Raw genomic sequence first — 23,431 nt, forward strand, 5'->3', positions numbered from 1 at the left:
ATCAGTGTGTTTTTATCAGAGTTTGTTTTTTTCTTTAGCATGATTTCATGGGGATGCTAGAAATAGAACATCTGCCAAAGAATGAGTTTTTAGCTGATGAAGAGTATCAGAGTAGCGTGTGAAATGGTTGTGGTCATCTGGGTAGAATGCATTGTGGAGCAGGCCTGGTGGCTGCTGGTGTTGTCTGTTGTACTTGTGTAGACCAAGGTGACTTGTAACAGAAAGCTGAGCTTGTTCTAAGGGTCAAGGCCCCTTCAACTCTTGATATTTCTTTTGAGGTTACAGAGTAGTAGAGGTGAAAAATATAGGGCCATCTTTATTCACATGTGAGACTGATGGATATTCTTTCCTTTTTTTAATTAAAAAAATTTTTTTAATGTTTGTTTATTTTTGAGAGATTGAGACAGAACGCAAGCAGGGAAGGACAGAGAGAGACAGAGACACAGAATCTGAAGCAGATTCCAGGCTCTAAGCTGTTCAGCACAGATCCCAGTGAGGGGCTTGAACCCACGAACTGTGAGATTATGACCTGAGCCAAAGTTGGTCACCCAACCGACTTTGTCTCATGGATATATATTTTTTAAGGCCTGTATTTAATTAGCTCATAATAAGAATGGTGGCTGTGCTCAATGATGTGAAATTGTATTCGTCTTTTATTTTAGATTAAGTTTATTTTGAGAGATAGAGATGAGAGAGAGAGAGAGAGAGAGAGAGAAAGAAAGAAAGAGAGAATCCCAAGCAGGCTTCACTCTGTCAGCAAGGAGCCCAATGCAGGGTGCAAATTCATAAACTGAGCCAAAATCAAGTGTTGGACACGTAACCAACTGAGCCACCCAGGTGCCCCTAAAATTTGAATTTTTTTTTTTTTTTTGGAGAGAGAGACAGTGTGAGCAAGGGAGGGTCAGAGAGAGAGGGAGACACAGAATCCGAAGACAGCCTCCAGGCTCTGAGCTAGCTGTCAGCACAGAGCCTGATGCGGGGCTAGAACCCATGAACCATGAAATCATTACCTGAGCCAAAGCCAGATGTTCAACTGACCGAGCCACCCAGGTGCCCCTAAAATTTGATCCTTAAGAGGCTGTTGTAGTGGATTTTGTTGTCATTGATTTCCATTAGTTTATTGAGAACAAAATTGGTCTTTGCAGCATGTACTTCTTTGGTTGAGGGGTGGTGGTTGTCTTTCTGTTCCACGTACAAACTTCATTAGGCTCTTAAGCTTTCACAAGAGGATGTCACTCTTCTCTCAGGCTGACCTTTGTGTCAATTCACTATGTATTTCACCAGGATTACGGAATAGGTGCTTGCCATGGAATTTAATCTTGATCTTACTACTGTGCAGTATTTAATCAAAGCGGTGCTCTGCAAGATCGACCTTCTCCCTATTATTTGATTCCTAAGACCTGTCCTTCAATCATGTCTGATTATTTTTAGCTGCAAAACTGGGCCATGCTATTCTGTCCGTATGTGAAATTGCTCTTGTTTGATTGTTTAGGTGTTAGTGGTTGTCACCATGCATATATTACATATGTATGTATAAAGTATACAGAACGGCTTCATAGTGTTTATGAAGTGTTTAGGGGAGCTATGGTCCACTTCAAGGTTTCTTTTTAGGGAAATGCAGCTTATAGTGAAAAGGCAACATAGGGAAATTTTTTCTAGAAGACTTAATTTCCAGTGCCCTAGATTGTTTCATCTAGCACTTTTCATCTGTCTACTCTTTAGCATTAAAAAAACTAAAAATAGCAGAGAAATTTTAGAAGTGGAGAGGGTTTTAGGGAGTTGGAGGCTTGATAGCATTGAAAGCATCTCCACTGACCTCTCATTTCAAGTTCAGTCTCGTTCCCCGCTGTCGCTGGTGACAAGAGCATGTGATGGGCAGATGTGAGCCAGTGGGCTAGTTTCTGCGTAGCACAAGGATCAGCAGAATTGTCCCGTCTGTCTGAATGCTCCTCAGAGAACCTGTTGGCTTCCATGTCCCTGTCACCTGGTCTGGGTGGGAGATGGGGACAGAGAGACTTTCTCCTGGTCCCTTGACAGGGGGCTGAAAACTTTTCAGCTGGTGATATACCAGCAGGCCCCAGGGTGGAGACAGCCTCATCTCCTACAGTTGAACGATCCCCCCAGTTAATGTGGCCCAGCAGCTGGGCCCACGCCTTGGTGGGTGGGCAGATGACTACGGGGCACTTGCTGGACACTGCAGCCAGATAGACAGGTGAAAGGAGCTCTCAGAAAAGATGCTTCCATCAAGAACTGTTGGAATATTCCAGTGGTGCTTTTGGTGTTTGTACTGTTGGCACATATTGCCACTGGATTGTAGGACACATTGGTTTCCTATCTTGATTTCATAGATTTTGAAGGATGGGGAAGATAACCCCATGCAGGTTCTATTTGATGAAATAAACTAAATTGTAGATGGAGATAAATGGACGAGAAAGAGGAACAGTTGTAACTAAATGGTGCAAAACATTTCACTGAGTTGAAGACAGCCTGGAGCCTGCACTTTGCAAAGCCTCTCTATTTAGGAGAGTTGGTGAGAGCAGATGCACCCCTATTCATAGACGCTAACATTTCTCAACTCTAAGGATAAAGAGGAACTCCTATAAGCTTCCTCACAGAAAGAACCACTAATTTATAAAGGAAATGGGATCAGTCTGGTTTAGGCTTTTCTTCTACCAAACTGCAAGCTAGAGGTAGAATAACTCTCGGGATTCCTGAGAAAAAGAACTGTAACTCCAGAATTCTGTATCGGGCTCTCATTTACCTGTCAGGTGAAGAAAAGACCCCTGGGCGTGCAAGGGTTCCGAGCATTTACTAATGGTAACAGCTAGCAGCCCGAATCCATTAACGAGACAAAACTCATCAGTTGCTTTTACAGAGAGAATTTAGTATAAGAATTGTTAATGAAGTATTTAAGAGTGGAAAAGGCAGGGAAAAAATAACAACAAAAAGGAGTTCTAAGACAGTGCTATTTACATAGATGGTTCACATTATGTTTCTATTAATTAGAATTTGTCTAGCAGCCATGTCAAAAAAGTACAAAGAAGTAGATGAAAATAATTCTAAGATATTTTATTTCCCCCAGTATATCCCAAATATCATTTTAACATTTAATATAAAATTACTAATGAATCATACCACATTCTTGTTTTCATACTAAGTATTAAAAATCCAATGGGTGCCTTGTATTGAAAGCGCATCTCAGTTTGTAACTGCTACATTTGTGTGGCTGTCATCGACTGTATCGGACAGCACGGCTTGAAGGTGTCGCAGAGATAGCCCTGGCTATCCTGGGAGGGAAAGGATCTGTGTACTGCTGCCTGGCCTCAGAGGAGGAGGTGCCCCCTGGCTGGTGGTGATCCTATCTCTGAGCTTAGAAGAGAGGCCAGTGTTGCTGGGACTCAGATCTTGAGGAGCATTCTGGGAGGCAGGGCTGGTGTCTCTAGAGTGGGGTGTGGTGAGTTTGATTTTGCAAGTGTGGACAAACTGGGTTAAATAGTGAGGCCTGAGTGATGCTGAATGAGCATAGACCTGCAAACTGGAGCGTGCCCTTTCTTCCCCTAGCCTTGCGGTCTCCCTCTGGCACCCTCTATCAGCAGAACCCAACAGGGACCCAACCGCAGAGCAGAAATGTGGTTTAGAGACTTCCAGCTCCCAACATCACAAAAGTAGATAGAAGAGGGGTGTGAAGCTGCTAGTCATAGAGAACTTTCTGGTGCAGTAAACCATCTTAGGAAAATATACAACAGAGATCTCAATGTAGGGAAAGGTAGAGAAAAGTGCCCATGAGGAACATTCTTTGTATTGTGTACATGAATAAGAGACAGGAATCTAATAAGGATACTATTAATATGGATTCTTGAAATTGGAGAGAAATCCTTGAAGAGAAAACCCAAGAAGTGTGTGAATTTGAAAGCACTGAACCCTTAGTTGAGAGTTGGGTTGAGGGGGAAAAGTCACTGTATTCAAATGATTTCATCTTACTGAGTTTGCAGAGGGTAGTGGGTTCAGAAAATAGTAGGAATTGTGTTTTTAAACAACAGTAGGGGGAAAAGTGAGCAGGAAAAAGAACGGGCCACTAATTGCATAGAAAAATACCGAGGATCTTTTTGAGGGGGGAAGAGAATATATAGTAACTTGATTTAACTGGGAAAACAAGGAAAGGGAAAAAAGAGATAACAACATAAAAATAATAGTTAACATGAAATGGAAGGAATAAAGGTAAGTGTATCCATTGTTATACTGTTAATAACCGCGGCTGGCCACAGTGCCCATTTAAAGATCAGGGCTGCTGGATTGTGTTAACACACAGACACATTCACCTACCCAGGAGCTACGTATTATATGATGTACACTTAAAACAAAGTCATTTGTTTTAACCTTAGTAAGTTAAGGTTAAAAATTAATAGATGGGCAGAGTTGTCCCAAACAAACAGAAATATGAGAAAAGTTACAAATCAGGGTTATAACTACTAACCAGAAAAAAGAAGCACAAATTATGTGATGATAACAAGCACAGTTTACAAAAACAAGTCATTGTTAACCTTTATGCATCAATCAAATTAGGAGCTCAATATATGAATCAAAAACAATGAGAAATTCAAAGACTACTTGATTTAAAAAAAAATAAAAGACTTTATATAATCATTCTTTCCTTAAAAATGTTTACTCTGGGCTTGATGGAGGAATCCACTAAGCTTTAACATTAAAGCGTCTCCCATAAAAGAGATGGACTGGGTTAGGTGGAGTGGATATCTGTATGTTCCAGAAACATAATGCCAGTAGAGGGTGAGAGGTTGCAGTTTGGTTCAATCTTGAAAGTTCTTTGAAATAGAAAAGCACTATTGATTATTTTCCTCTGCAAGTTTTAGAATGGAGAATGGTAATGTCTTCTCTCTCACTGTTCTCTGGCCCAAAGTTTCCACAGACTTACCACCTTAATAAGGACATAATTTCAAAATATATGTTCTGGCAAAATGTGTCTTTTATGAAGAAGAAACATAAATGCAAATCACCAAAAAAGGCTTGGTGCATGTTCTGTATACTTGAGGATATGAAGATGCTGTCGTTTCTTCATAGCTCAGAGTCCTTTTTACACAGATGCCCCCGTATCTTAGGTCACTGATTCAGGAATGTTGTCTTCACGGAAAGCCATCTCACACTGTTATCTGTCCCCGGCTCGAGCTGCCCCTGTGGGCGGATGAGAGGGATTTGTCCCCAAGATATGGGTGTTTGTATCCAGTTGACTCTGTGGTTGCCTCCAGCATCTTAGTACGTAAACCCCGCAGCACCCACAAAAACAGTGCTAGCAGGAGGAGGGGTGCAGATACTTTCTAGACAAAAAACAGGACATGCAGGTGATTTTCTCCTCCTCCTCCTATGAAACAGTTGGTTTTCAGACCCTATGGATATGCCACAACTTAATGGTGTCTCACCTTCTTATTCTTACCACTGTTTGTTTGTATTTTTGAATATTGTAACAACTGATGTCTTTGAAATAGTTGATTTTGGTGTAAGATGCCTCTAAATATTCAGCCTAAGCTGATAAAGAAGTGGCCATAGGTCTTTCTAGAAGAGAGAAGAGAGGGTGCCTCGGGGTGTTGTGTAAGTACCTGTTAGGGAGTTTAATTGTGAATTTACAAGTGACAGGGACAATTATGAGCCATGAATATGGTGACATTAACTTGGGAATAAAATCAGAATTCTTTAAAAATAATCAGAACTCTTTTCAAGTATAAATGTATTTTTCCTGTGCAGTAGGAGAATGTATTTGGTAAGAAAATGGTATCAGAAAACCAGGACAAGTAGAACTTGTCCCCAAGTAAGAACTGAAATAAGGACTCTAGGTACAAAATAATATGTGACGTGTGATGGGAGACAATCCTCGGGTAGGGGGCAGGGATGAGAACGGGTTAGGATTATGGCTACAGGTAATCCCCAGTAAAACTTGTGTGTTTCCATTTATAGGCTGAGTTTCACCTCCAGCATCATTTTGAAGGTATGCAGGAAATGTCCAGACTACGAGTAAATTTGAGTGTATGCTAAAATCACTTTAAAAGAATGTTCTTCTGCAAAGGAAGGAAACTTTGTGAAATTCTGAATGACATTTAAAATGATATTTATGTAGAAACATAGACGACAAAAATAAATGTCCTCTCAGTTATATTCAGAGCCAGGTCATAATGCTGGTTAAATAATACTAATTTACTATATGGTTTGCCAGATTGCGGTCATTCAGCTTTCCAAGACAGTGCCATTTATTGCTAAATTACCATTATATAAAGAATACCTATGTTCTGTAATACTAAACTATGCTTACAGTCTGGATTTATTCTTTCAAAATATTTGTTGAATACCTGCCAAGACCCAAGCTCTATTTAACTTACACAACCTTTGGTTTTACATAACTTCTCTCTGTCTCTGCTTCCTCATTCAAAGTACAATAATCGATTCCATAAGGGGTGTTGTAAGTTACACCTGACAAGTGCCTAGACCTGTGTCTGGCACAGAAGTCAGCATTACTAAATGCTAACTCTGTATCTGTTGCACATCTACATATTACATATAGGTATATAAAATGTCCCATGGAAACACGTAGCTATTTTATAACACTATAATATGGCTATATTCATGTGTATTTATCTCAGTGCACAGATATCTCTTCCCGTATTTGATGTAATTTAAGTAGAGAAGTATTAAGCTTGCTCTGTGCTTTTATTTTTGTAAAGTCTCACTAATAAAAAGTTGTATACTTGTTCCATCATTATTTTTAATAGTCTAATAATCAGTTCGTTGAATTACCAGCTCAGCTTTTCTGTTTAAAAAATGAATAGTAAACAGTATTTTGAATGCTGGTTCAGCATGTTCTGACAAAGTATGATGCATTAAAATAAAATTCATCATTAGCATTAGAAATGACCTTTGAGGTTTTAGTCGCTCATTTTTCTCTTGCAGTGTTTGAAACAGTCTGTGCATTGCAATACCTTCCAGATATTGTCTGTGTGTAATGGTCACAGTTCAGTTGCAGATCAATCATTTCATCAAATCTCTGTAAGCTAACAATCTTCATTTCCTGGTTATTTTTGCCCATTATCTGAGGTTCTTGTTATCTTTCCTCAGTAATATAATGGCCTTATACATTAAATTATAAGGTAATTTTCTAAGCTAGAATTGTATAGAATTACTTATGTGTCAGCCTACATGAAGATAAATCTGAGTGTTGTGAATGGCCATTTGAGCAGTGTGCAGGTTCAGAGAAACGTTTAGGACCACTGAAAGCCAAACCACTTTGGGAAAGGGCTGGTAGTAATTTTGACTTTGGCAAAATCTGACTTGATATATTAGAAACAAATAAAAATGCGGTTTTAAAAAATAATTATGAATAATATCAGGTTTAAAAACTGTCCATATGTGACCACAAAGTGAGTGATGTAATGGAAACCAGCTCCTGCAGAGGGTTTGACTGTTCAGGAGGTTTGAAAAGCATAGCTTTGGAAATCAGATCCTGGTGTTTCAGGTCCCCCCCATGCTTTTCCACACCTCTGGCTTCCTCATGGAAAAGAAGGGGGGTTGTAGTGCCTCCTTCATGGAGGATAATGAGGTTGACTATATAAAAAACAGGTAGCTGAAGCTATCTTTAAAATGTTCTTCCCACTTTCTTGAAATCTTTAGGTTCTTTGGAATAATAAGTTGGCTGGAAAATAATATTGGCTGGTTTTTGCATAGAAATACGTAGGACTAGATTATAGATATCCGTGAAAGCTGAATATAGAAGTAGTTTATTTTTTCCCTATTTAAAAGGACATGTTGTAATAATATTCATTATAGGAGATTTGGCTGGTTTTTAGAAATTCATTTTGCTGGTGTATCTTAAATCTCTCACCTGATGGAGAATATACTGAGAAAAAGAGCGAAGTTGCTGGGGCTTGAGGTATAAGGGCAGAGCTGACTGGTATTTGTTTCATTAAGCTTAGGCAAGCTATCCAATTACTTAATGCAAATAAGAAAAGTTTACACTAAACTCCTACTTCTTTGCTTAAAACTCTAGAGAATTTAAATGAGGAGAGATATGTATTTAAAAGAAGGAGATTTAAATGAAACTTAAATCAGGGGCTTAATGTAGAATAATATTAGACCAGGAGATCTGAAATAATAAGTGGGGGATGCCAGTAAATAAAAAGGGAATGTATTCTCCAAGATATTTGGTTTGTTTAGTTTTATTTTGAGGTAATTCTTAACGCTTTGGAAACCCAAGTTAATAATGCAAGACCTGTTTTATCTCATACCCTCTTTTCACCTAAGAAGGACCTTAAAAGTTAAGGACTGTCTTCTGTTGTCAATGGGCACTTCAGTCTTGTTTCCCTAGGGGCGTGTTTACACGCGACCTGACTTCTGGTGTGCAGCTCCACCCTGGGGCCAGTAGCATTCAGCGAGGCCCAGGAAGCAAGCTCCTTCGCTTGGCTCAAAATCTGAGAAAAATTAGCTGTAAGTGAACTTTGTGGAGGAGAGATTTAGGGGGAAATTAGGAACATTGCAATATAGAAAATTTTAATCTGTTGCTTTTACTCCTGAATTAAAAAGGAAACCTCATTTAGTGAGACCATCTCTCTGAAATCTGCCCTCCAAAACAATATGTAAGTAAGAAAAACATCTAACGTTTTCTATAATTCTTTTTTAAGGTTGCAAAGGCCCATTTTAAATCCCTCTTCAAGCCCTGCACTAAGTTTTATTGACAGTTGTGTGTGTGTGTGTGTGTGTGTGTGTGTGTGTGTGTGTGTTTAAAAGTGCCCCTTCGGTGACCCGGGGTCTGCCAGCCGTCGGTGTCTGAGCCAGCAGTCACAGAGCTCTAAAGAAAGTCCTCTCCCACATGTTTCCTCTCAAACTCTTTCTCCTTCCTGAGGCTCGTCAGTTAATATCCTTTAGATTCAGTTCCGTTTTTGGCTCCCATCCATGTAGTTTCATTGCAACCTCACTTAAGAAAATACATCAGAGTTTAAGCTTCATGAGGGTAAGGACTCTGTCTCTTGTGCTCACCATTTTGTCCTCAGTAACCAGAATAGTGTCTGATACTCAATAATTACCTATTGAATGAATTTGTGAGTCCATTTTTTTCTTTTTTTAACTTTTGAGAGGGAGGGAGCGAGAACCCATGCAAACAGGGGAGGAGGTTGGGGGACAGAGAGAGAGAAGGAAAATCCCGAACAGGCTCTGAACTGTTAGGTTGGAGCCCGACGTGGGGTCTGAACCCACAAACCATGAGAGTATGACCTGAGGTGAAATCGAATCAGACGCTCAACCGACTAAGCCACCCAGGCGCTCCTAGTACATGGTGTTCATTAAGTAGTGTGGAAAGTCAAAGGTTGACACTAGAAATGTAAGTGCCTACTGAGTGAAAATTTGGAAATGATACTTAGTTTCATCTGTCCCCTCACGCCACCTTTCTTAAGAGTTTGTATAGGAGGAGAAATAATATATTTAATGGACGATGTTTGTAAAACTTCTACCTGCAAGTGACCTTGAGATGGTACAGTTCAATCTTCACATTTTAAAGCTAGAAAACAGGTTTATTAGATTGTACAGATTAGTTGCTGATAGGTAATAAGAATTTGTTCTGGGCCCTCCTGCCAGACTTTATGAAGATGCATGTCTATTTGTAAGGATGAATAAAAGTAGCTAAGAGTTTACTAAGAAGGGAAAATAATTTTCCTTTTAGTCACTTTGTGCCACGTCTAGTTTCCCTGAAGCCAAGAGTCCAGCACAGTTAGGTGTTGACTGACACTTACCACCTGTGGCTTGGCCCTTGTAGGGCTTAGCTGGCCTCACTGGTTGTTCTGTAAATCCCTCAGCCTCCTGTGCTCCGCCAGCTGGTTTTCCTCCCTCCCTCCCTCCTTTCCTGTCTTTCTGTCTGTCTCTCTTGGTCTGTGGTCGGAAACCTGCCACTCATTCATTCTTGGATGCATACGTTCAACAAGTATTTGTTGAGCACTTGAAAGCACCAGGGATATAGCAGTGAACAAAAACAGACCAGCTTCTTGCCCTTACAGAACTTAGAGGCAAGTGGGGGAGAAATGAAGCGCCATGTGAAAGGGATAGGGTTGCAAGGTCATTGATTGTCATTTTCAATTTTGGAGGTTCTTGAAGGTCATGAAACTGAAGCAGAACTTCTTATTGGTGAAAACTTGGAAACAAAGATGGAGAAGGCAAAGCTATATATAGTAGTTAGCAAACTTGGAGATTTTCTTCTTTTCAGAATACTACTGCTTTCTCTGTATCCTGGCCCCATAGTGAGTACTGTTACTAGTACTACTACTTACCCTAACAGTGGTGAGTGCTTATTGTATTGCAAGCATCGTGCTAAATGCTCTGTGTGTATAGAACCCTATAAGGTAGGTATTATGCCAGTTCATTTTACTCATGAGACTAACGAGACCCAGGGAGGTTAGTTAACTTACACATTGACTCAGCTAGTAAGTGCTAGAGCCTTGATCTGGACCCAGGACTCCCAACTCCAAAGTCTGTGCCTCTGTACCAAGTATTACAAACTGATAACCCTTGTTTTTTATTATAACATTGAAGTTGCATACATGTTTTTGCTTTTTTAAAAATAGTTTGTTTATTTTGAGAGCAAGAGCGATGGGGGAGGGGCTGAGAGAGAGAGAGAGGAGAAAGAATTGCAAGCAGGTTCCATGCTGTTGGCGCAGAGGCTCATGGGCCAAAATCAAGAGTTGGATGCTTTACTGACTGAGCTGCCCAGGCGCCTTGAACATAGTAGTTTGTTTTTCATTAACTTGTCATGAAACTTTTAAGGTTGAGCACCTTTTAACTCCATTTGTAGTTAAAATTGATGAAATCATATGTGAGTAAACTAAATTTAAAAAAGTAGGTAGTTATTGTTAAATACTACTTTAAAATACGATATACCACATGTGGTAGAAAATACAAAATCTAGTTGTATAGAATTCATTTTATGTTAATGAACTAATAATGTAACTTTTATAATAGTTGTATGTATGTAAAGTCCCTAACACAGTGCTTGGCATACAGTAGGTGATCTGTACATGATGGTGATTCTTATTATTTTTAGTTTTTATCTGACTTGTAACATGGGTAGTATCTTACGTGCAGGTGATATGCCAATAACTGTTTTAAGTGCGCCGTTTTGTAATCAGCAACTAGCCTTAAGTGGACCACTTCAGTTTTGGGGTTCTTCTCTTTTTATAGGATCTCCAGGATTTATGTGGGTGGAAGTATATTGTGGCAGATGAGGGCCTGGCTCTTGGTTTAGTAAGCATTAGAATCACCTGGAGGGCTTATTAAAAGGCAATTTGCGAGACACTACCGCCAGACTTTCTAATTCCGTAGATGTGGGTGGTGTCCGAGTATTTGCATTTCTCACAATATCCCACGGATGCTGCCGCTGCTGCTTATTTATGGAGATTTTGGAACTGATGCTCTACAGCAAGACTTCTAATTATTGGTGTTCTTTCTCGATTATGCATGTGCCTTGAGTATTGGTATCATTAATGTTGCTGAACTCCTTGTGAAATAATATGGAGAAATTTGGTTTGTGTAAATGTAATTGTACTTATAGCTTAAGGAAAAGTTCCTGAATTTTTTTTAATGTTTATTTGTTTTTTAAGTGAGAGAGCTCAAGTCGGGGAAAGGGCAGAGAGAGAGGGAGGCACAGAATTCAAAGTAGCCTCCAGGCTCCGAGCTGTCAGCTCAGAGCCCAAGGCAAGACTTGAACCCACACCTGTGAGCCCATGACCTGAGCCGAAGTAGGACACTTAACCAACTTAGCCACCCAGGTGTCCCTTACGGAAAAGCTTCTAGAGGTTACTTTTGCATTAGAGTATTTCAAAGTGCCGGTTTTAATATGTTTCTGTTATTCATCTTTATTCAAGACCTAAAAACACACAGGTTTAATTTTTAGGAATATATTTTACAAGGTAATTTCTAAATATATTTTTAATTACAATTTATTATAATCAAGTTTGGTTATAATTGATTTCTGAGAATTTCAGAGTGTCTAAATCATGTGGCAATTTAAAAATAGTAGCAAAGATTTTTATTTTCTTTAGTTCTTTTCAAGAATCATTTTAAAACTAAAATTTGATAGGCTAGTATTGAATTCAATTTGGTGCTCATCATTCCCACTTACAAAGTAGATTTCACTCAGAATTTCACTTATACCAACATAACAATTTTACCTTTTCTTTTTAAAGCAGCGCTTGTACCTTTAGGGATATGATGGTATAGAGGGGTTATTCTCCCAGAGAAGAAAAGGCAATCAGAAAGTCTTTGTCCATGAGATTAGACTGAAATACACTCTCATTCAGTGATTACTGAATACCTTTATGTGCCAGGCATTATGGTGAAAATAGGTACCAGAGTAATTTATCTTTTTCATGCACACTGAGGGGGTTTAGTGGATGGTAACTTAATATGATGTAATTGTGTGATGAGGTTACTGATAAACTCAGTGGTGTCAGATGCTTCATTATCAGAATCGGTGTTCTGTACAGATCCTGGAGGGTAAAGTTCTGCTTTCTTATTTTGCTAGACTGTGTCCACAGTGTTACATTTAATCTGGAGATAAGGGACAAATTGGAGTCCTTCCAGAAGTCAGGACCCCTGCTGTTGAAAGGTCTGGCCATTTTTGCATCTGAGGATCCCTGGAAAATGGGAGTAATTCATCCGGAGGGAAGACATCTTAGTACATTTTTCATCCCCCGCTGTAACGTAAGATCCATGAGGATAGGGCCCGTCCTTCTTGCTCGGCACTGGGTCATCAGCGCTTCATCCCATGGCTGGTGTGCGTTCAACAGTTGAATGAGTCAGTTTTGACGCAAGATGATGGTTACTTTCAAATATTTGTCTTATAGATGGCTTGTTAATTAGACTTACTGTTTATTTCTCCAGAGGACAAAGGAGGCACCAGGGATGGCATTTTTAGGTGGGCACATTTCAATTTTACATAGGAGGTATTTTGTGAAACTAGTTTAATAGTACTATCAGTAAGCTTTTTCAGGGATTTGAATTCTGTTTAAATGCTTGGGTAAAGGCTGCATGGGGGCTTATTAGAAAATACACCCACTTTAAAAAAATATTTATTTTTGAGAGAGACAGAGCACGAGTGGGGGAGGGGCAGAGAGAGAGATGGAGACACAGAATCTGAAGCAGGCTCCAGGCTCTGAGCGGTCAGCACAGAGCCCGGCACGGGGCTCGGACCCATGAACCGTGAGATCATGACCTGAGCCGAAGTCGATGCTTAACCAACTGAGCCACCCAGGCGCCCCAGAAAATATACTTGCTTTTAATAAATATAGGCCAAAGTGATTTTTGACTGTTTCTCTTTTTATTTAAGTATTTTGTTAACTAATAACCAGTAAAATAGTTTTTCCTAAGTTAGTCCTTTCTTGTCTTTTCAGACTCAAGCAGAGCAAAGAAACAGACCGAGAGAGGGCGCTTGCCAACGAGCAGTTAGCCAGAGCTATTCTTCGAGAAAGGATATCAAGTGAGGAAGAACGAGCCAAGGCAAAGCACCTGGTGAGTATTAAGGATTTAGTAGAAATGTCTTGTCTATAAGGAAATCTCTGATGTTTGGGAAAAGCTAAGGTCTTCTGGCCAGCTTTTAGTGTTGACAAAATGCATGTTCTCTTTGCTTAGATTTTTGTTTTATTTTGTTTTGTTTTTTGTTTGTTTTTGCTTTTACAAGTTGTCGACAATTTGTTAAGATTAACCTTGAAGGATTTTTCTTAAAACGGCAAGGGACTTGAAAATTATTGCAGTAATGATCCACACCAAGACTCTGGCACTTGCATCTTCCCTGAAGGGATATTGCTTGTTTGCTCACCCTGCCTCCCCCCATCCCCCCCTTGATTTTGATTTCTTTGTATTTGAAACCTCTGGGGCCAGCAGCCTGTCTTGTTTCTCTCCCTGCTTGCAACCACCAGATGTTAGTCTGGGAAGTCTCCAGCAAAGGTGAGTAAGGTTTGATCAATCACTTTCTGGGCTTTAGAAAGGGAAAAATGCAGAGCAAAGCTTTGGGGAATGATCCTTTTAAAGGAAAGGGATAACTTTTTTTTTTTTAAAGAAACATTTTAAAACAGTTTGAAAAGAAAGACTATATAAACATATTTAAAAATGATTATTGACAGAGGGGGAAAGGTTTAAAAGGCACCTATAAATCTGTCATTCTTATGTAACTGATTTACACAGGGGTGTGTTTCCTCTAGACAGTTTAAAAAATTATTTTTTATAGTTTATTTATTTTTGAGACAGAGAGACAGAGCATGAGTGGGGGAGGGGCAGAGAGAGAGAGGGAGACACAGAATCTGAAGCAGGCTCCAGGCTCTGAGCTGACAGCCGAGAACCCGATGTGGGGCTTGAACCCACAAAGTGCGAGATCATGACCTGAGCTGAAGTCGGTCACTTAACCGGCTGAGCCACTCAGGTGCCCCTAGACAGTTTTTTTTTTAAAGAGAGGAGGTGGGGGGAGGGCAGAGAGAGAGGAAGAAAGAGAATCTTAAGCAGGTGTCACGCTCAGCGCTGAGCCGGATACGGGGCTCAATCTTACAATCCTGAGATCATGACCTGAGCTGAAATCAAGTCAGAGACTTAACCAACTGAACCACTCAGGCACCTCTCAACAATGTTTGTTCTTAGATTTATTACATACTTTAAGAATTTGTGTATATATAAGAATTTGTATAATGCTGTAAATAGCATTTAACATGATGAATGTTTTCTTATATCAGCGAATGTTCTTGTGAAATGCACTTTTTAATGGTTAAGTAATGTCCCGTCTTCTTTGTACAACATAACTTATCAAAGGATTTTCCATTGTTAGGGAAAAGTGGGTCTGCTCTGGGTGAAGCCTGGGGGCCTGACAGCTTCCTGCCTACTTCAGCCTTCCTAGAAACCCATGGGTAACTTCTCAGGACCATTAGTGTTCATTGGAGCACAGTTGGGAAATCCGTGGAGAAGTAACATGAGACTCTGTATTGGAGAACTTTGAATGCGGAACTGACGGGGATGTCCCTCGTTCAGCAGGCGATTGCAAATTGTTCAAAAATTGATAAGAAAAGTGTTCCTTTATGTTTTCTAGTATTTTTTCCTTGGTCTTTTCTTTGTGAGGTCATGTGCTATATGACCACATGCCATTAGAGAAAATAAAAGGAAACCGACATGTAATGAATCCATTTCTCTAAAGACTAATCCAGGTCTAGGCTAAATGGGTAGGCAGTGAAGTTGGAACAGAAGTGATGGCCCAAGAAAGAAATGTCCAGGGTCATACTGTTTTGTAGATCTCTTCTTTCTTGATTCTGGGGTTATAGGGTATAGATAACAAATTATAGTATCTTCCAGATTTTGGCACCTGTCATACATAGTATTAGGCAAACAGAGCCCTCACAGCACTTAGGGACTAAAAGTAGAATTTATACAATAGGATTATAGTTGATCTGTCCTGGTTTTAGTGTTCTTACACATTTGAGTGGTAGTTCATTGCCATAGCAACATGGCTGCCCATAGCAACTTACCTACTCCCACCTTTCCTACAGGTACACACCCCTGTATTGTTGTTATTCATTTTAGAATGCATGCATAATCATTGGATAAAGATCAGAAAGTAAATAGAAAAATATTAACATCAGTTAAATTACCACTATCTAGAGACAATTACTGTTACTATTCTGGCTTATTATTTTTGTATTCCTTTCCACATTCCACTAAGTCTATATAAAACATTTATATTAATATATTTATATGTATTTTCCCAAACATAGGTGATAGCATACATAGTCTCATATAATTCTTAAAATAACCTGGACATTAAAACAATTTAGACTATATGGTAAAGCTATTTCTGTATTAAGAAATATGTATTTGTGTGATCACTTTTAATGATTGATGAATGTATTTCACCGCATTTTCTTCTAATAACATTATAGAAAATTTGGAAAATACACAAATTACTAGGGAACTATCTCATACTCATTGGGATGGCTGCTATCAAAAAACCCTACAATAACAAGTATTGGCAAGGATGTTGTGGGAATATAAAATGGTGCAGCCACTATGGAAGACATTGTGGCTACTACTCAAACATTATAAATAGGGTTACCATATGATTCAGCCATCCCACTTCAGGGTATTTATCCAAAAGATTTGAAAGCAGGGTCTCAAAGAGACATTTGTACATAGCAACATTATTCACAATAGGCAAGAAGTGGAAACAACCCACGTGTGATCAGTAGAGGAATGCATGAACAAATGTGGTGTGTACTTACGGTGGCATGTTACTCCCCTTTAACAAGGAGGGAAATTCTGACACAGTGCAACATAGGTGAACCTTGAGGATATTATGGTGAGTGAAATGATCCAGTCACAAAAAGGCAAATACTGCATGATTCCACTTAGATGTAGTGTCTAGAGGAGTGAGATCTGTAGAGAGAAGGTGGAATGGTGGTTGTCCTGGCTTGTGGGGAGAGAGAAATGGAGCTCTTTTTAATGGGTGTGGAATTTCAGTTTGGCAAGATGAAAACAGTTCTGGAGGTTGGTTGTATATCAATATTAATGTATTTTTCCTGAATTCTTCACTTCTAAATGGTTAATGATGGCAGATTTTATGTTATGCATATTTTACCACAAATAAAGCTTAAAAAGGAATTCTAAGGAAATAAGCATTACTGCACTTGTAATATTTAGAGGGTATAAAGTTTCTTCTCTCTTTCCCCCACACGTATACAGTCCAGCTTTCCAGATTCTACAGTCTTGCACCTTGTAAAACATGCGGCGTGGAGCTTGAGTCTGATGTTGTCCTTTAGTACCTGATTCTCAGCTGGGGGAGCAGGCGTCCCCAGAGCCCGTCATTCCCGCGAGTCACCTCGAGAACGGTAGCGTGTTTCTGCCGCCAGTGCTGGGCCCAACTGCTGCCGTTCTTAACCCACATATGTGAGGCTCTAGCAGGGATGATCCAGTGCTGAGTTTGTTCTTCTTCATTCAGAACCCAGATGTTGCAGCCAGTGAGAAACTAGAGGTTGGATTTCACACGTTCGAAGGAATTGGAAAGCTGTCTTTTAGGAGAACTAGGAAAAAAGCAACAAAACTGATGTGACGTTGCTACTGTGAAATAAAACGAACCCCTCCCCCAGTCCCCACTTACCTCCATCTGCTGACAGTGGGAGTCCAGACTTCTCTCCCCACAGTTGTAGCGGCTGGCTTTACTGTAGCTCTTTGAAGGGCAGAGTCACGCTAGTCCTGTTGTTGAAGTTTTAAAATCGGATCAGATCAGACTTTCCCTTTGGGAAGAATTGCTTTAACTGGGGAGGCCGTAAGTGCTGCTTCGGATCTGAGAAGCCCGTCCTAGCCCCTCACTGTCCTTCTCACTGACTGGTGCCGATCTCTTTATCAGCAGGAAAGCCCCTCCCTAAAGAATGAAGATTAAAGTACAGAACCAGGCAACCTGTAAAGTTCAACTTAACATTCTGTGTATCTTTAAGACTGTATACATATATAAATATAATATTTGCTGTCATTAGATTTTTTAAAAAAAATTAAATTAGGGTGTTGTTTCCTTTTTAACTTTGCAATTACATTTAATTTCTTTTTAAAATGTGAATTAAAATTTTGGTTTACTCTTTTTTCTATTATTAAATTTTGCTGACATAACATTAGTCATATTTTGTTGTAACCTCAGAACTATGTAGTATTTTCTTTTTTTATTTTCTTAACCTAAACTGCAAAATGACCTGCAGTTTACTTACTTAAGGTAATACTCAAATATGTACACCTTGGCAATGTAAGCTGGTGCAGCCGCTCTGGAAAACAGTGTGGAGACTCCTCAAAAAACTATCGATAGAACTCCCCTATGACCCAGTAATAGCACTGCTAGGGATTTACCCAAGGGATACAGAAGTGCTGATGCATAGGAGCACATGTACCCCAATGTTCATAGCGGCACTTTCTACAATAGCCAAATCATGGAAAGAGCCTACATGTCCATCACCTGATGAATGGATCAAGAAGATGTGGTATGTATATACAGTGGAGTACTATATGGCAATGAGAAAGAATGGCATATGGCCATTTGTAGGAAAGTGGATGGACCTTGAGGGTGTCATGCTAAGTGAAATAAGTCAGGCAGAGAAGGATGGATATCATATGTTTGCATTCATAGGTCTAACAGGAGAGACCTGGCAGGGGACCATGGGGAGAGGAAGGGGGAAAGAGAGCCAGGGGGAGTGAGGGACACAGATCAAGGGAGACTACTGAATACTAAAGATGAACCATGGACTGAAAGGGGAGGGGGAGGGACAGAGGGGGTGATGGTCATGGTGGGGGGCACTTGTGGGGAGAAGCACTGGGTGTTATATGAAAACTAATTTGACAATAAACTATTATAAAAAATTAAAAAATATGTACACCTCTAATTATGAAATAGTGTCCTTCACCCGTTCGATGGATGTTTTAGTGAGTGCTTACTGTATGAAAAACACTGAGCTAGATAAATACCAAGTATATATAAATGAAAAAGACAAAGTCTTGTTCTTATGAAATTCACAGTACAGTGTGGGAGATAGATACATTAAAAATAATGTTAAGAAGTGCTAACTCTGTTATAGAGCCATGCTACTTACATTCTTGAGAGAATTCTCACTTTTGTGAAAGCAAGGACTTAGTTTTGATTCATTGCTATATGTGCATTCATTTGTTCAACACACATTGAGTGCCTAATATATACCAGTGCCTAGCAAAGGGAATTAGTTAGGACTTATTGGTTGATTAAATGAAGAATCGAGTCTCCTCAAGCCCTGAAATGGAAGAAGACGTAGGAAAGAATAGAAAAGACTTCTTAGGGAAGTAGTGCCTGAGCGGAGTCTTGAAGACTGAGCAGGGATCATATGGTTGAGGGGCAGAGATGGTCTGGCGGACCTTCCTATTGCAGGTGGAAGCATGGAGGTGCGGGGCCAGTGGTACGCTGCAAGGCGTTGCTGAGCGGGAAATCAGAGCAGGGGTGTTGAGGGTTGGGGTAAGAGCTTGACAGGGTTATGATGAGTTCTGTGTGTGCAATCCAAGGAACCTTGCACTGTGTACATAGAAAGGGAGAGATGAAATGGTTAGGTGGGCATTTTAATATCTTACCCTAGTGAAGTGTGCGGGACAGAATAGAGGAGGAAGTAAATGGACAAGTTCGAAGTCTTCTTTCATCCTCCAGAGGGCCGGGTCTTGAATTTGGACAGTGCTAGTGGGGATGGAGAGGGAAGAGTACAAGAGATATTCACGTGATAGTACTTAGAGGGTTTTAGATTTAAGGGTCGAAAGAAGTGGCAGGGGTAACTCCAAGGTTTCTGTTTTTAGAAACCATCTTAGTTTAAATTGAAAAATTTAAAACAATTAAAAACATTCTGGGTTAAGTACATATTGTGCAGTGTGACTTCAGGTGGAATTGGGGAGGATTCTGGCCTCAGATACTGCGCTAATTATTTTGTTTGGCTGTAGATGAGATCATTACTCAGATTTGGTCATTCTGCATTTCCTTCCTTTGCAAATTTATTGAACACCTACTGTGTTAGGTTCTGTTAGTTGTTTGGGATGCAAAGATGAATTACGTCTGCTTATTTTTCCTCGTAGAGTCTCTTGCAGGGTGTAGGGTTTGTGGGAGGGTCATTCTTTGACTCTTCTACTTGTGTCATATTCTTTGAATCTATAAAACCTCATAGTGTTTAGAAAAAATAACACTAAAACATAGGGTAGGTGAATGTGAAAATTTAGTTTTTCTAACTTTAAGTGACTGTTTTACCAAAATGTCACTTTTTATCCCCAGTTTCCTTTTTGTCAGAAATGCACCAGCGAAGCAATCAAGAAGAATAATTGATTAATTTTGTGCAGTGTGCTTTTCAGTTCTGTGTTTTGTTTGTGCTTCAAACTGTGACAGTTGAAATTTCATGGTCAAAGAGAAAAAGGTTTTGAAATTTGGGGTATGGAGGAAAATGACTAAATTAAAAGAAGTAGATAAGACTACCACCGCTGCCCAAATGTAAGTGAGGTTCTGCCCACGGCCAAAGAATGCAGTTGGGGTTGTCATTTTGACATGATCAGAATGATCAGCATGGCTCTTGCTCAGAAATTCTCTGTAAAAGAACAGGAAGGCTGATCACTCCGGGCTTTTAGTGTCGTTAAGGTGAGCCAGGTGAGCCACCTTGCCGTGTCATAGCAGCTTTTTTGGGTTCTCGGGCACTTAAATATACTTACAAAAAAAAAACTGTTGCAGTTTTTTGGGTGCAATTTAGTGCTTTGATTATAATCTCTATTAATGTGTTCCCTCTGGTTATATATACTGTGTGCTGGTTTTCTTGCAAAAGACGCCAAGCCCCAAATGTTTTGACATGCGTGGAGTATTAATTTGCTTTCAGTGCCAAAAATGAAGTTAATGATTTTGAGCTTTTGCTTTTGAAGACGATTTAAATATAGAATTGCTACTTCATGTTTGAGGGATCCAAGCCATGTGGGTATAAGACATTTTCCTTAGCGTTATTGGTAAGAATGGGACCGGGGATCCATTTACAAGTCTCAGTTACTCTCTTAACAGGAAGTTTAAAGGGCATTATCCCTTAAAACTGGTGGAGCCCAAGTGCACTGCACACATTTGCCTCCTGGGTGTTTGGAATCAGCAGGCATTATTGTTGCCAGGACAAAGCATTCAGATGCCAGCTCTCTTTGTTCTTTGTTATCATACGGTCCTTACTTTCTGTGTGTGAAGCACATTATTATTGTCAGCAGGAGTGCACAGAGCCCTGGGAAGAGATTGTTAGTGAAATATCCTGTGGAAAGGGAGGGCAGCTTCAGGTGTGTTTATTTGCTCCTGCGGTGGAAAAGGAGAAACACGTTTTGTCTCCAATTGCCAGCCTAGCCTTATGTTAAGAGCCCAGAGAAAGAATAGGACTGTTATTACAGATTTCACTATTAACTGAAAGCTTAACCAGAGGAGTCTATTTCTCAGATGTACATAGTCCAACCCCGTCCTCATCCCGCTTTACAGGAATACCCGGGATCTCACCATTACCAACTAGCCTTAGAGAAGCATGATCGCATGCTCAGCACATTGCGTGGGGCCCGGAGCAGAGAACGGCTGCGCACTCTTCTGGCAGTGGAGATTACATCTCACGGTCAGGATGGCGAGGCTGTCCAGTGAACACAGCGCTCAGGTGACCGCAGTTTGATGCGTTGCTTGCGTCCACAGAACTATCTGTGTGACCTTGTTGACAAAATGATTAGAGAAGAAATAGCGCAGTTGCGAATACTGCTATTGATGTTCTTGCCGACAACTAGTTGTATTGAAAGACCGGTGTGAGAAGCAACTCTGCTTAGGACGGGCTGTCATATTCCCATTCGAAATGTACTGGAAAAAATGCATCAAGTTGCTTGCAAACTGGTTGGCTCGGGGCAACTCTTGCCGAGTGGTATCCTAGGTAGTAGCCCTGCCATAAATAGCTTATTGACGTCCCATCAGTTGGGCCATTATGGGTGTCAGGGTGAGGTATGGAGAGCACTGAGCAAAAATCCATAGGTAACTAAGGTGCAAAGGGCTGGTTATAATTCCTTCTCTTTATAATGACTTGGCATTTATGGGTAACTTACTTGCTTCACTGCAGGGTCTGAAATGAACTGTCATTAGGGCCTTGGAATTTTATCGAACTGACATCGTAATCTCATTTCCTGCTGAAGAGGCTAAGAAGTATGGCCCTCAGTGTTAGTTTTAACCTTTAACAGATTAATTAAAAGTTTAACAGAAGTAAAATGAAGTCTGTCGGTCCTTTCAAATCCCAAGTAAGAGACTTGCACGTTATGTTGTGAGTGAGTTTGTGAGGCAGATGTGCTCCTGTTTGTTCCCCAGCAATCTTTTCAGTTGGTCTTCGAGGCAAGTCTCCGAGCTGCCTGTTCTGACGTCAGCTTTGGAGAATTGCTCTCAACCCTTTGCGGGCGGACTTGTGACTCGGTGAATTTCAGCAGTGACTTGAATAGTAGTGATGTTGGCTCTGTGACGCACCGTGTGTGGTGACATCTGCTTCATTTTTGGGTTTTGGACATTAAATTTTTCACAATGTTGGACATTCTTTTATGTATCCCTGATTTCATTGTTGAGATATGATAGCTAAATGGGACTGAGTTATGTTTTTTCTGTGTTTCTTGATGTTATAAACTATGCCTCTCTTTTGGGGGTGGGAGGGTTTATTTTCATGTAGCCTGCGGTTATTTTGTTAACCAGAAAGACATTCAGCAGTTTGTTCCAATGTGACTCTCTCCACTCTTCTTTACTAACTATGTTTTAAGGATGACTTCTCCTGAAAATACCGAGGGGCAGAGTTACCAAATGAAGTAAGGCCTCCTTTCTCCAGAGAGTGGGAATCTGTTTACAAACCTGCAGTATTTATTACATACCTCATTTAGCCCATTCATCATTTTAATAGAAAAATGAGTCATTTTAGATGATTCTGAAATAATTCGAGGTAAGCTACATAGCCCTTGGCAGAATATGATTTACTCAGACAGCAACAAGCTATTTTCAAGAAAATGTAATGGAATGATCAGCACCAATAATTTATGATTACTTGTGGCAAACTCATCAGATGTTTTCATTGTCATAGAAATTTGTTGATGAGATTAAAAGTTTAGAGGGGTTTTCTAGCTGATTTCTCATTTGACCATCTTTTATGATAAATGATCACAAAGTTACACTTAACTCTGTGTTTAAATATCCTCTGCCTGTTTAAAACACTGACTGTAAATGTAATTCTAGATTGTGTTTAGTATTCTCTTGATAAGAAAGACCACCACTGTGTCTCCGGCTAGTTTTATTGGCGATTACAGACCTCTTTGTATACAATTTCTGCTTATGCACTATTAATTCTTTTAATGTTTCTTTAGCCTGATTGTCAGAAACACAGCTAGCTGGATACCTGAAGCTATAGCTCCAAACCCAAAAGATTGAGAAACCCACAGAATGTTTGTCGGTAGTGCTGTAACCCTCATGAGTTTTGTTGATAACCAGCATCACAGAGAAAATAGTCAATAACTAGTTTTTAGCGCTTTTCATGTAACAAACAGTTTCCACGTCCAGTGTCTTATTTGGTGCTAATAATTGGTTGGAATGGCAGGACTTTTGTCATTCCTGTTACAGATGATAAAAGAACTGTTCAAAAAGACTGTCAGCTTAAAGGTGGCACAGGGAGTGAGCTGCCAATTAGGTCCCCACTGCTTGGGTGATCTTGGGGCACGATTTAGCAAATTTGATTGAGTTTTTAACCTGTGGTGCTTGGTACCAACTCTGTTTGAAAGAGTAAAGGGACATTTAGGGTTAGGTAAATGGACAAAGGAGAAATGACTGGAGGTGTAAGTAGCGTCATGCATATGATAAGTACATGCAGGAAGG

The 23,431-nt window shown here is 40.0% G+C and overlaps 1 protein-coding gene across 3 annotated transcripts in view; it reads left to right on the forward strand.

Moving 5' to 3' along the window:
- Positions 1 to 23,431, forward strand: part of CHCHD3 (coiled-coil-helix-coiled-coil-helix domain containing 3) — a 267,194-nt gene that overhangs the window by 82,500 nt on the left and 161,263 nt on the right. For all 3 annotated transcript variants that reach the window (XM_029923187.1, XM_029923195.1, XM_029923202.1), the window contains exon 4: positions 13,428 to 13,545. In XM_029923187.1, the coding sequence (XP_029779047.1) occupies positions 13,428 to 13,545 (118 nt within the window). The remainder of the gene's footprint in view (positions 1 to 13,427; positions 13,546 to 23,431) is intronic.

Source organism: Suricata suricatta, chromosome 2 (assembly GCF_006229205.1).
Source record: "Suricata suricatta isolate VVHF042 chromosome 2, meerkat_22Aug2017_6uvM2_HiC, whole genome shotgun sequence".
NCBI lineage: Eukaryota > Metazoa > Chordata > Mammalia > Carnivora > Herpestidae > Suricata > Suricata suricatta.